Source organism: Galleria mellonella, unplaced genomic scaffold (assembly GCF_026898425.1).
Source record: "Galleria mellonella isolate WM207_F2 unplaced genomic scaffold, CSIRO_AGI_GalMel_v1 utg158, whole genome shotgun sequence".
NCBI classification, from domain to species: domain Eukaryota; kingdom Metazoa; phylum Arthropoda; class Insecta; order Lepidoptera; family Pyralidae; genus Galleria; species Galleria mellonella.
Window position 1 is genome coordinate 2,393,965 of NW_026442003.1, and position 14,787 is coordinate 2,408,751.

General features: G+C 37.5%; 1 protein-coding gene across 2 annotated transcripts; it reads right to left on the reverse strand.

The window, feature by feature from the left end:
* Positions 1-2,984: 2,984 nt before the first annotated feature.
* On the reverse strand, positions 2,985-13,401 carry LOC113512265 (spermine oxidase-like). 2 transcript variants are annotated; one of them, XM_052892373.1, is made up of 9 exons: positions 13,260-13,401; positions 11,223-11,402; positions 10,066-10,219; positions 9,107-9,162; positions 7,520-7,736; positions 6,921-7,099; positions 5,388-5,655; positions 4,555-4,658; positions 2,985-3,339 (listed from the first exon to the last, which is right to left on the reverse strand). In XM_052892373.1, the coding sequence occupies exons 1-9, from the start codon at positions 13,349-13,351 to the stop codon at positions 3,099-3,101; spliced, it is 1,491 nt and encodes a 496-aa protein (XP_052748333.1). In that variant the 5' UTR covers positions 13,352-13,401; the 3' UTR covers positions 2,985-3,098. The 2 variants fall into 2 exon arrangements, with proteins under 2 accessions (XP_052748333.1, XP_052748334.1); XM_052892374.1 differs by lacking the exon at positions 13,260-13,401 and adding an exon at positions 12,064-12,206.
* Positions 13,402-14,787: the final 1,386 nt, after the last annotated feature.

A 14,787-nucleotide genomic window follows, 5' to 3' on the forward strand; every position in this document is an offset into this window, starting at 1 on the left:
TTTCGTAATAATAATTTATTCTTATTAATAATATGCTAATTCAATGATAATAATAATAATAATCGGTAACTAGTGCTAAATTCATTTCCCTTGATCCTATCCTATCCAATCACCGTCGTCGTCTTTACCTCCGAGTTACAACAACCAGTGAGGACGCCGGAAGATTATAAGAAACTTCAGAGCTGTCTTCAATCCTAACCGTCAATGTGACCTCCGCAATCAACGTGCAATTACGTGTATAAAACAAATATTAATAACATTGTTGTGCTGTAAACTGTAAACGTTTAAAGCGTTGCCGCTTTCGTAATTTGAAGTGCTGTGTTAATAGACAAGATTTTAGTGTGTGTACATTGGTGACAAAGTGACGGAAGGAATCAAGGCGCCTGCACAGGACATCGTATGATAGCCCACGACAAGACGGTGAGTCCTTATATCCTTTTCGTTATACCTGCCACACCTAGATTTGTCTCCTATAAAACCCACCAATCTTTTTGTGTAACCGTAGAGCAGGGGTTCCTTAAACTTATTTTGTCTACCGCCCACTTTGAGAATAAATTATTTTTTAGCGCCCCCCCTTTTTTTAACTACTTAAAAACCACTATTACTTCAAGATCAACAAATCACCCCCCAAGCCTATACACAATACCCCCATTTTTTTCTGGTTCTCTTACCGCCCCTCTTTAGGTCGGCAGCGGCCACAAGGGGGCGTTATCGTCCACTTTAGGAAATACTTCCGTAGAGTCTCACATCCCTACTTGATCTGCCCGACATCGAAAACTAAAATTGCGTGAAAGTTTTAAATATACTGCCACGAAACGCTGGAACAATTTACCTTCTCCGATTTTCAGTTCTATTTCAGTTGTCGTCTTTTTAAAAAATCGTTTATAAACACATTTGATTCATGTAGGTACAAAAACTGTGAACTAAGCAGAGAAATTATAGCTGAAGAAAATTGCTGTATTTTTTTTTAATGGATGATAATGCAATGATAATCCCACCCGCGCTATCGGTATACACCGGCGGGGCACCAGTGAGGGATGATAGGTGAGGATGAAGCAGGTCAGTTAGCCCATCGTGACGAATTGAACAAGAATTGTTCACGATGGTTTCCAGGGGGAAACACGTGGAGGACGACCTAATAGGGCATATTGCTAGCAATGGGGCTGTCAAAGTCCATTGCTAACAATCCCTTTCCCCCCAAAAAGTTGTTGTATTTATCTTTTTGTATCGTATATCGTTGTTGAACATAGGTAAAGGCAGTACAGAGTAGCAACTTGAGGCACAATTAAATATGCGAGACCGATTTTGTGAAATACTAGTGCCTGCAGTAGGTTTTGGAAAGAACCGTTTTACTAGTCACCAGTGCTCCGTCTTCATGGACTACACAAATATAAAGCAACCAATTAGTGATAACAATAAAGTGATATAAATTTCTAGAACAAACATAACATTAATCCTTATTAAAATTATAAATAATTAAGTTAAAATTATTTACAAAGTGCAGTTAAATATAACACCTGAGTCCTTAGGAATGGCAACGCATGGGCGAAGCAGTGTACTCTGTTATGTCCATGACAGTGCTCATGTCTATAGGCGACGGTTACCACTTTCCATCAGGTGGGCCGTCAGCTTGTTTGCCATTCTAAGTTGTATAAAAAAAAATAGGTTTTGTTCAATAAGTGTATTAAAAGATTAATCCAATATTTTTTCAATATCTTATTATAACATACCAGAGGGAGACTTTGTACAAAAGTCGTTTGCTTGGGTACCTCTGTCTCATTCGTGTTTCAACCGTGAATCAGTTGTGTTTGCATGGCTGTGTTTCGGTTTGAAGAGTGGGATATGGCGTGAATTTACAGGGTACAGAGGAATAACACCTGAGTCCTGAGGAATGGCAACGCATGGGGGGTATCATAGGCGAAACAGTACACTCTGTTATGTCCATGCTACTGCTCATGTCTATAGGCGACGGTTACCACTTTCCATCAGGTGGGCCGTCAGCTTGTTTGCCATTCTAAGTTGTATAAAAAAAGATGTCCATTCCCATAAAAGACACTTCGGAATAGCAAGTTTGTATTTCTATCTAGTGTTATGATTATTGAGAGCGCTGTTTTTAAGAAACAGTTGAAGATTCCTGCGTATATATACAAAATGTTTATTTATTTTATTTTATTTATTTCTAATTAGGCACACCAACAGTATTATACATGGAATTAATTAACATTTGTTTGTGTAGCATGCTGACATGCATACCTGTAGCAGGCGTACACAACATTGACTACAGATTACATGCATATAAATGTCGCAATATAATTAATTAAATTTATATTTACATATGTTTTATTACAAAATTCAATACAAATATAAAGCAAGACTAGGCAGTACCATCAAATCTACATGGTCTTCAGTGCCTTAAAAAGAATGCCTGCTTAAAAAGACGCATATACTTATACCTCGCTGTATTTTTATTAGACTGTATTTATAGAATATTTATTTATTTTACTTTATTTATTTATTTTAATCAAACACACTTTAACAGTAATTTGACAGCCGCTAAAGTTTACACAAATGTAATACAAGTGAAGGAAACACAAAATTAAACAACAGTAAATTAAACAAAACTAAATTAAACAAATTAAACAAAAGTAAATTAAACAAAACTAAATTAAACAATACTAAATTAGACAAATTAAACAAAACTAAATTAAACAATAGTAAATTAAACAAATTAAACAATAGTAAATTAAACAAATTAAACAATACTAAATTATACAAATTAAACAATACTAAATTAATTAAATTAAACAATACTATTAAAAACTAAAAGCAATATTGACAATAATAATTCTCAGATGTTAACAGAACCATTAATTTTTTTTTGAGAACAACACATTATTTGAGAATAATAAATGTATAACTATTAAAAAAAGTAAAAATAGAAAATGAATTTAAATTAAAAAAAAAATAGTGAATAAAAGCACTGATTATAAATTACAATTGATATATTTTTCAAATATCTATTATACAGCTAACAATAACGTATACAAAATGGCCGACTAGTTTATACATATAATATAAAAAATACATTTTATTTCTGATTACTCTTTCTCACTTTTCGGTAATAATTTTAAAGCTTCTCTATAACCGGTTTCGCTGGCGCCGTGAACTGTACCAAAGTGGTTTGGACTCGTCGCCTCCCCAGCGAAAAGGACCCTCGGTCTACCGGAGGAGTCGGTGAGGGGTGCACCCAGGTCTTCCCTCGCTGTGGGGTACTGCGGGGCTAGTACGTTGTCGTACGTGTAGCTACCTCGAGTGAACGGGTTCGAGTGCCAGGATGATCTAAAAAGAACAACAAAATATGACATCAGCAGTGATTCCCTTTTTTTTAATGGATGATAATGGAATGGTAACCCCGCCTGCGCTATCGATATACGCTGACGGGGCACCAATGAGGGATGACAGGTGACGATGAAAGCAGGTCAGTTAGCCAATAGTGAAGAATTCCACTAGAATTAACCACAATGGTTTCCAGTGGGAACCGCGTGGAGGTCGACATGACATACACTCTTTATTACTAAGTACTGTATTACCCTGTAAAATAAAGTTTCTTTCTTTTTTTCTTTCTTTCTTTCAATGTGTCAGCTAGACTCCATTACTAACAACATCTTTCCCCTCAACATGATTCACCGGTTTACACACTAACCCTCCTTCCAATGGATGCGTTCGATAATCTAGAAACCAAACTTTACGTAAAAAAGTCAAAATAAAATGTATTTAATTAAGCTTAAACAAAACTCTTTTATCTTATATTTTCTAATTCTACTGTAGTTTCATATTGTATACCTAATTAATTAAATAATATAGTAGGTTTTTTTTTTTTTTGACTGAAAACATGGTGGCCTGTGCAAACGAGCATGCTGGTGGGGCACCAGTGATGGTATAGATGAGAATGAAAACCGCATTGCAGGTGATGGATTCATCTGGAATTATTCATGATAGTTTCCAGGGGAAACCGCGAGGAGGTCGACCTGGTTGGGTATATTGCTAGATTCTGAGGTGTTATTTATCTAAGTTTAAAATTAAAATTTTAATTTAATATCACGGATTCATTCATTTTCAAAATTTCTATTCTGAAGACCAGATTTAACTAAATTTCTAAAATATTTAAATATATATATATATATATATATAATTTATACAACTTAGCTGGCAAACAAGCTGACGGCACCTGACGTGAAGTGGTAACCGTAGATAGATGAGAATGAAAACAGAGTATACTGTTTCGCCCATCATGATGGATTCATCTGGGATTATTCATGATAGTTTCCGGGGAAACACAGCCATGCAAACAGAACTGAGGTCGAAACACTGGTTGGGTATATTTTATACAGATTCTGTAAATTATTATTATGTTATTTATCTAAGTTTAAAATTAAAATTTTAATTTAATATCACAGCTTCATTCATTTTCAAAATTTCTATTCTGAAGACCAGATTTAACAATATTTCTAAAAAAAAATATCTAGACGCTATAGTTTTTAAAATATACAATACCTCACAATTGCTGTAGGTTCTGGTATAGTCACGTTACGGCCCATAAACTTGCGCAGTAGCTGCAGACATTTCTGTTCGACTTGGTCGTCGGACAATGACTCCACCTAGAAAATTAATAGTTCCCTTAATTTTTTTTTAATGGGTTAATTTTAAAATGGAATGGTGTCAGCGCAGGTGGAGTTACCATTCCATTAACATCCATTAAAAAAAAAATCCGCCTGCCAAAGCCACTACTGGCAAAATCCCTCTTATACGGGAGGAGTTCAACAGTGGGCAACTAACGGCTGACATGAGGGGGGAAAAGGATTGTTAGTAATGGAGACCAAAAAACCCATTGCTAGCAATATACCTAACCAGGTCGACCTCCACGCGGTTCCCCCTGGAAACTATCATGGTTTATTCCTGATGAATCCATCATGATGGGCTAACTGGCCTGTTTTCATTCTCATCTATCGCCCTTCACTGGTGCTCCGCCAGCGTATCCCGTTAGCGCAGGCGGGGTTACCATACCATTTTCATCCAACAAAAAAAACGGTTATCAGAGCACAAAAGTCGTCAACATGCAGTCGCATGCACCTTTGTCCTACTCGTGTTTCTTTCGTGACACAAAGAAACACAAGTAGGACTCATAACACCTGAGTCCTCAAGAATGGCAACGCATGGGTGGTATCATGGGCGAAACAGTATACTCTGTTATGTCCATGGTACTGCTCATGTGTATAGGCGACGGTTACCGCTTTCCATCAGATGGGCCGTCAGCTTGTTTGCCATTCTAAAATGCATAAAAAAAGACGGTAGCCAGAATTAGAACCTTATGCCATTGATATACTGACCAATATCGCGGGTCTTCCGCTTATCCAAAAAGTAACCGTATTCGAAGCGCCCATAGGTGTGGTGATCTGTGAAATGTTACTTATCCATTTCTCGTCGTCGGCTAAGTTTTTAATGTCCTCTCTATTCCAAATGAAATCAAATTCCTGTCCTTCTGGCCACCAGACGTGCGGGAAGAGTAAAACTATTTTATGTTTGACGCCTATAGATATTTTTTCTATTGCTGTCCTTTTCTCTCCGTTAAGCTGCGGCGAGAATAAAGTTTCGTGCCTGGAAACGTCATTTAAAATTAAGATTTTGTTTATGGAATGCAAATACATTGAAATACAACAAGCCAAGTTATAATGTATAAAGGAGTAGATGATTTCTTCAAGCAATGTAATGTTTGCATATCAAATGCATATCAGAGGAATAACACCCGAGTCCTCAGAAATGGTAACGCATGGGGGGTATCATGGGCGAAACAGTATACGAGTACTCTGTTATGTCCACGGTACTGCTCATGTGTATAGGCGACGGTTACCACTTTCCATCAGGTGGGCCGTCAGCTTGTTTGCCATTCTAAGTTGTATAAAAAAAATCATTGCGTGTAAAAAATATTTTTTAACACACTTAACTCTTATTTGAAAAAAAAAACCAACAGCTGTGTTTTTTGCTCTTTTTTCACAGCTGAAATTAAATTTAGAACTGAGCAGTAGATTAAAAAATGACTATTCAAAAAAGCTTATTATTAAATTACTTGCTTACTTAAATAAAGCTATCTGTTCTCCTTTAACTAAAGCTTGTCTGTAAGAGATCGCCCTAGCGATAACACCGCCTCTTGTACCTTTATGTGTATATTTCAATCTGTATTTACGTTACTGTATTTCACTTGAATTATTCACTTGTCTTTGTATATTTTTATTTATGGTGCAATAAAGAGTTAAATAAATAAATATCATTTTTGAAATATTTTTACTAAAAGGACATGTTCTACAAGAGATCTGTTCAGCTACCTTTGCCTCACTCGTATTTCTACTAAGAAGTAATGACGCTTGCATGGTTGTTTTACGGTATAAAGGGATATGAAAGTGAAATTACAGCTTATGGAGGCATAACACCATAGTCCTCAGGCACAGTAACCCTTATGGTTACCATAGATATCACAGTGCATTTTATGATGGCTAAGATGTTCATGTATATAGACAAATTCTACTACTTTCCATCAGGCGAGCCGTCAGCTTACTGTAAGTACTGTGATAAATGATAGGATTTATTCGCCTATTGGCTCATTATCATATGAATACACATCTGCTTGATGCGAAATAAAATCTTCTCCAAGATCCAAGATGTCTGATAGATACGAAGATATCATCCCCATTCTAAATAAATATCTTTAAAAGCTATGTGTCGATGTAAAATCTCATCATCCACAGATATTTTACTAGTTTTAAAAAAGATAAATAAGATACCTACTAGTCAAATATTACGTATTTTTTACGATTGAAATCTCTCTTTTTTATTACTCTGTATTTTATAAAAAAAATACTACGTACGTTTCTTTTAATACTCCGAGCGACACGGTGACTATGACGTTGTCGGCCGTGTAGGTGGCGCCGTCGGCGGTGGTCACCGTCACGTTGCCGTCCGCCGCCCGCGACCACGCCACCCGCGTCACCTCCGTGCTCAACTTTATGTCCAGTGTCGGCAGCCCTGGCCCGTTGTTGTACTTGTTCTGGAAACGAAATTAATCTTATGATCTTGTCATTCCCCCATCTCTAATCCTACGACCTTGTCATTCCGTTACCTCTGCTCTTACGACCTTGTCATTCCCTTACCTCTAATCTTACGACCTTGTTATTCCCCCACCTTTAATCTCACGACCTTGTCATTTCGCCACCTCTAATCTTACGTCCTTCTCATTCCGTCACCTCTAATCTTACGACCTTGTCATTCCGCCACCTCTAATCTTACGACCTTGTCATTTCGCCACCTCTAATCTTATGACCTTGTCATTCTGCCACTTCTAATCTTACGACCTTGTCATTCCGCCACCTCTAATCCTACGACCTTGTCATTCCGCTATCTCTAATCTTACGACCTTGTCATATTATATCTCAGTTACTATTATAGAATGTACCAAATTGTTACTTACCAACAAAATCTCAAAAAATGTCCTGTATCCATATCTGTGCCAGCTCATGTACGGATGACCTTCCACGTTCCGGAATTGGCAATTCGAGGACATGTCATTCCAGCTGTATGCCGCTTCGTAATCGGATATGTATAGGTCTAAAAAGTTCTGAAACTCATCTATGAAGTCGCGGTCTGAAAGGAGCGACGGATATTTCTGTTCTAAGTAATGATGTATCCTGAAAAAATATAGGGATATTAAATAAATAAATTGGTATCACACCTCCTCTTTACCTCCCTTTTGAGAAACCCCATGCTGTAGTCTCTTGGGAAAACCTCGGCAGGGAGCTCATTCCACAACCTGAGTGTTCGTGGGAGGAAACATTTCTGAAATCGCGCAGTACGCGACCATTGAGTTAAATTGCTTAAGTAAATTTTCATTTTAATATAAACTGATAAACTTCGAAATATCACAGTTTTTTTTATTTATTTATCTATCTATCTATCTATCCATTTAAGAGCTGCGCTCTTGTCGGTGGAGCTCTTGCCACTCACTACGATTGTCAGCGAGTCTCTTCACCTCTTGATACGACACGACACCAACTCCTTCCTTGATCTGCCTGATGTAACTGTGCCTCGGTCTCCCTCTCCCCCTCCTCCCTTCTATCTTACCTTCTATTATAATGTTCATAAGTTCGTCGTGTCGTATCAAGTGTCCCAACATTTTTCCCCATCTGTCCTCAAAATCAATTTATTTAAATATAAATAAATTAAGTGTAGTACTGCTATTGCTTAAGTTACATATATATATATATACTACTTGCATACACCCACTCTAACTCGCCTACCTTGATTTAGAATTATTTAGGAGTTTGTATAATAAAAATTCGTTATTGGCTATATATTTATAAGAGACTTAGCATGTAAGTTATTTTTGAAGAGCTGTGGATTTTTGTATTAATAAATAAATATTTTATTTATTATATTACTAGCTGACTCAGCAAACGTTGTTTTACCATATACGTTATTTCTAGAACTATACATGAAAACTTATCCTACTACAATTATTATATTCGATCGCCATCTTGCAAGCCTATTGCGGCATATAAAAATCGCGATTAAAAAAACAGGGGTTGATCGTAAAAGCGTGAAAATTCGAATTTGTACGTATTTTTCAATGCTAAATCATATTTAAATAAAAATTAAAAATTTTGTCAAAAAAATATAAAGAAAAATTCTGGGGGTGGGTCACCCTTATCATTGAGGGGTATAAAAAAATAGATGTCGGCCGATTCTCAGACCTAGCCAATATGCACACAAAATTTCATGAAAATCGGTAAAGTCGTTTCGGAGGAGTTTGGTAACAAACACCGCGACACGAGAATTTTATATATTAGATTTGACATAAAGTCCTCTTGTTATTATTTATAATAGAGAACGATGTCATTCCATAAAAGTGGCTCACAAATTTATATTTGTAAATCACCGTGTCTTGGTAATCTCATATGGACTCCCGCGATACAGGCTCGAATATTGCGGGCTCCAATGTTCTCACATTGTAAATATCTTATATTTAATAAATAAACAAATAAAAAATAAATAAACTAACCTGTCAGTTAAATAAGATCCCATTGGCAGCGGTACAAGCGGTGACGCGTGAAAAAACTGAAAAAAATCAGCAACAATAGGTTCACTTAGGCACATTTTTAATGGATGATAATGGAATGGTTACCATGCCTGCGCCATTGATATACACTGGTGGAGTTCGGCCTGATAAGAACTGTATTTCATTTCAACGGGAAAATTCGAACCTTTAATAAGGTTCGAAATTAATTTCAGAAGAAAATCAGAGCTGCAATTTAATGCTAAGTTGGTTGCCTTTTCATCTTAGAGGCACATGAAACCATTTTTTTCTGCCAGGTTTGTTCGACAAAGCCGTTTTTTTTTTTCACGCAGAAAAACACTGTAATGTAACACTGCGACTTTTCCTTTATCTTTCGTGTTCGCCCTTTTTTAAAGTTCGCTGCTAATTCCTATAAGTGATAGGAATTTTAAGATGTTCTTTGTAGCGACGTTTTTTATCTCCTCAGGATATAGAGCGGTGTTTCCCAACGTAAGGCCCACGCCCCACGGGGTGGCAATTTGATAGTTAAGGAGGGGCAATTAAAAAATGGACTCGAAGCGATTTTAATCCTCTTGCTCCGGGCCATTTAAATGCAATGCTACGAGTAGATATCGGTGCCAAATTTAACATAAAAAGCAAATAAAAAAAAAATTGTAAATATTTATTAGGTAAAATTTCGTTTGACGTTACCAAAATATTAACTGGGCGATTAGAGTCGTCAAGTAAACTTTGTCGGGAAATATTATGTATAAAAATTTTAGAAATGTTCAAGTGGGGCATGGCACGAAAAAGGTTGGGAAACACTGATATAGAGCGCGTTTTCCAAAGGAGATATATCGTTTATGTATGAATGGTCTACAGCGACACATGCAGTGCTGCGACATCTATTTATATATTACATAATTTATTAAAATTATATATAGAATTAATAAATAAACCGTTACCTGCGACAAGTAATTGAACAGCTCTTTCATCAATGCACTTTTGGGTTCCTCGCCATCAGATCTGTAGAACGCCAGCTCGAAATACTGCGGCAGCACCGTCACGTTGTTCTGGACGGCCGCGTCGTACACTCTGTTGGGGTTGGTGCCGTGGATCCTGGGCATAACACCAGTTACATTCATATGTGACCAGTCCTCATAGACAAGTGGTAATCGAAGCTGTCTTTTCTTAATGGGTAAAAATGGAATGGTAACCTCTTCGCCATTATCACTTTACACATCAGTGAAAGATGATGCAGTAGGGATGAAAGCTGGCTCTTGTCAGGTCAACAGCAGACGAAACCCGTCGTGATCAATTCCACAAGTATTAATTAGTTATTGACCACTGTTAGAACATAAGAACAAGTACACTCAAATTTCCCGCGCTCTCCCTTTCCATTCAATCTGTCAGCGAACGCGACCAATCAGAGCTGCCCAATATGACAACATTCGAGAAAAAACAAATAGCATCGATGGCGGCCGTTTCGCGCGTTCACAACAAAATAATCATATCTAAAATGCTTCAGTTTGGTATTCATACAAATTTATGGCTAAAAGTGAACCTAAGACGATCGACAACCCGTACACTCGTGGGCAGCTCCAGGCAGACTACAACAAGAATATTCCGTAAGTATACCTTTCTACATCTTGTCTGTACTTGTTCACTTGTGCCGGTATTTTACAGCAGTAATAAAGCCCTATTTTAAGTTTCTACAGTCCACTTAAATCAATTTTCATGCCAACCATACTACAGTTTCAGGATTCTCTTTTCTTTTTTTTTTATAAAATAGGAGGCAAAGGAATATGCGGCTCACCTGACGGTAAGCGACTATCACTGCTCTTGAGTACGCGTAATACTAGAAGAATTGCAGGTGTGCTGCCGGCGTTTTGGAAAACAATATATTTTTTTCTTGAAATGTGTATACTGGGTGTAAGAACACGTTAAACTCACAGTTTGGAATCAACTCGTGTATAGTAGAAAGCGAGTACTCATCCAGATATGCAGAATGGAACTCTATTTAGTGGTGGATTGTACGTAGATGAAATTCAGCAGCAGATATCAAACCGAACAATTCCCCAGAACATTCTCATTTGATATGCTGTAAAAATGTGAGACTCACCATTCAGCGCCGAGTTCCACGACGCCGTCCCCAAACGGCACGGTGTGCACCCTGCCCCCCACTCGGTCCTGCGCCTCCAGCGCCAGCACCCTGCGGCCGGCGCGCGCCAGGGTCGACGCCGCAGTGGTCCCGGCTGACCCCAGCCCGATGACTATCGTATCGTAGGACTGGCTGTTGGAGCTGTAAATTGGGATAATTTTATGCAAGATTAGTCGTTATGGGTTTAGTAAGTCGAAAACTTAGGAGGAGCCGATTAGACTTTAGTGATATTTTTAGAAGGACGCTGCTGTCTATTCTTCGGCCATTAAGTTCCCTTAGTCGCTTCTTACGACACCCACGAGAAAGGAAGACACCATGTTGTGGGTGACCATGGGCGGCGGTAGTCACCTACCATCAGGTGAGCCGCATGCTCGTTTGCCCCCTGTGTTGTAAAAAAAAAACACGGGAAAAAACAAAACTGATAAATAAACTTCTTATTTATTTATTTATTATTATATTTTATTTATTTACGCATTCATGTACATAATATATTTAACATTTGATAATCCCATGTTCATTCACGATAATCCCCGAAACCGCTTAACCCATTTTAATGAAATTTGTAAATATGTGTAGTTTGCGCCAACTTGAGAGATAGGACAGTCAACCAATCACGGTCATTTTGCCTCTCCTAAGAGAGTCGAAATGACGCGAGACCTAGGGAGTGAGGTGTGGACTTCAACTCTTCTTTCTTCTAATTTTTAACATATTCAAAAATAGATATCCGACCGATATTGTAATGAAACCTTTCGACATCAGTGTCCAGAGGAACCTAATATATAGATATCAGATACCATATTACCCATGCCTAGCTTCACAGGCAAGTTGCACCTCGAGCATAACTCTGAAAGCTTGTGTCAAGTTGCGTCACTCGCGTATGACGCAAGAGGTCGCCGCGCGCTCGGCTCACAGTCAGCCGGCGGCCGAGCGGTGGCGGTCGAAACTGACTGTTTACTGACATTGCATCGCGAGATAATTGTTACTAACAATCTGTCAATAGAGGCCTCATTCCTAGTCATATATATAGGTCAATTAGACATGAGGCATTGATGATTTTTTAAGAGACACGCTGCTGCTCCTTAGTCGCCTTTTGCGACACTCATGGGAAATCAAGGAGTGAATTATTCCATACCTGGCAAGCCATATATAATTTAATTAAAAAAAAATTAAAGACCAATTGACGCAAGCAACGCCAGGGTGGATCGTTAATAAGAAGACAGGCAGATAAACCGTCCATTAACACTATTAGATAATAACTTATCGTTAATTTAAAACAATTTTGCGACACCCAAACAAATGGTTCAAGGACCATTGTTGATAGCACATCTTTTTGTCTTTGCTAGTAGGTAACAATTTGGTTTGCCAACTGCAACAGGAATAGAAGTGTGTAATCTAATGTTTTTCTTTCCTATTTAAATTGTAACGCCGCTTTATTTATTACGCTATTAGTTTACATGAATAAAGTACTAGTAAAAGATTATAGGGAAAAATTTACACCTCGTGATGAATGCCCCAGGAATTCTGAAGGAGTTAATATGGAAACCGATCTGTCTAAGGAGTAACGACGCCATATCTAACAATAAAATCGCTAATCTCCATTACTATCAATCCCTTCCCTACTTTATTCCTTTTATCATCACCACATCATCATATTAGCTGTTAACTCCAGATCATACAGGCCTCCCCCACAAAAAGGAGTTTTGCCAGTATTTGCCACGCTTGGTAAGCGGATAGGCAACCACAGTTAGCTTTTGGTGATGTTTTAAGAGAGATGCTTTTGCCCATCAATCGACCACTAAGCTCCCTAAGTCGCCTCTTACTACACCCACGGAAAAGGTACGGATGGCCCATTCTATTCCAGGACCACACGGGATTTATTAAATAGTTTAACTTTATTTCATTTTTAGGATCTCTAAAAAGGCCCCATGATAATATTTTATCCTAAACATGCAGGCAAAGCCGTGTGTTGTGACTAGTGAGGTATATAACAGGACTTACGCGTGTGGGACGCTGGCGGCCCACGCCGCTCCGCACAGCGCTACAGCGAAAAACACTGTATAACTCATCTCGGTCGACTGAAGCTGCGACATCTCGCGGTGACCTTTATAATAAGCAGATCCCCGATTATCTATCTTACAAACTGTTTGCGATAGTCGAAAACTACACAAAAAATACTTTAATATATTTACTTCAGGATTATAAGTGATTACCGAGCGATGGTACTGCCTCTGTAGAGCGATTTAAGAACTAAAATTACTAATATGAATGTCTTTTGTTATTATATCACAAATGGCGCTATTTATCAAAGAAATATACATTTTAAAATGCCCAGCAACTAGAAGGCATTACCATTTTTTTATTGTTTAGTAATTATTAACGAAATGTTCAAACAGTCTTTACAATAACAGGGAATTATTCTCTATCTAGTTATTAGGTGCCATAATCTAGAGTGCAATAAAAAGTATAAGTGCCTATTGTATGTTTTTTTATTTTTTTTTTAAGGACCTTTACGGTAAACAATGTAATCACATCATTTATTTTGTTTCTTAATTTATCAGAGACTGTAAAGGGCTAATTAATAAATGTTTCTTATTGTATTAAAGAATTTAATTCGTTTAATAAAGGAAAGCTACACAACTAAGACTATATTCTAAACTAGCTTTTGCCCGCTACTTCGCACGCGTGGATTTTAGAAATAGGAAAACCAATAGTAGACCATTCTCAGATAACATACTAATATAAAACATATAGCTACGAGAGTTTGAGTTACACTTCCAGGAATACATATGTGACAATCTAATTTGGTGCAGTAAATTTTGAGCGGTGCCGCAACAAACATACGCACAGTTAGACAAAGTTTCTAAAAAATATTACTGTGCCTTCTATTGATTTATTTATTTATTTATAGGATTACCAACATAAGATACAGCTAAACATTTCAATACAATACACTGGTGGATTAGATCTAACTGTACTTACATTTATAGGCGACCACAGCGTGCCTTGTGTTTGATAAACATTAAAATAGAATTAAATTATTAAATGTCATTAAATAAATAAAGATATTAACAATATGAATAATAATATAATATAAATAATAGAAATTGTATATAAATTATTATAAATTATAAATAAATATAATATAATGGCGAGGTACATCAACATTTTAATTTAGCCATGAACACAGAGTGACTATCGTTGTGAATATCAAGTGGTAGGTTTTATTTATTTTTTACCAATATGGCGACCGCGTAAGAGTAAACGCAGTGTAGGACTATTCCCCACTAGATGGAGTGACGAACTTTCTATCCAACGCCATCTAGTATTCTCTTGTCTAATTTTGTTTAATGACCTTAATGTTTGTCCCAAGACACCACGCCGGCATACACAGAGCAACAGTGTATGCCGGCTGCAAACCCAGCGACCCGGAGGTCGTCGCCTCCGGAGTAGAAGCCGGGGTACTGGGGTACGCCCCGAGGCCCCTACCTCGCCCGCCCACACATCATCTGGCGGGCAAAGAGAAGCC

Excerpts from the sequence above, each read along its gene's own strand:
- LOC113512265 (XM_052892373.1), bottom strand. The coding sequence starts at position 13,351 with ATGTCGCAGCTTCAGTCGACCGAGATGAGTTATACAGTGTTTTTCGCT. Across the intron at positions 9,163-10,065 it reads TGTTCAATTACTTGTCGCAG|TTTTTTCACGCGTCACCGCT; the intron begins GTAACGGTTTAT and ends GATTTTTTTCAG. Across the intron at positions 7,100-7,519 it reads CATTTTTTGAGATTTTGTTG|AACAAGTACAACAACGGGCC; the intron begins GTAAGTAACAAT and ends TTTCGTTTCCAG.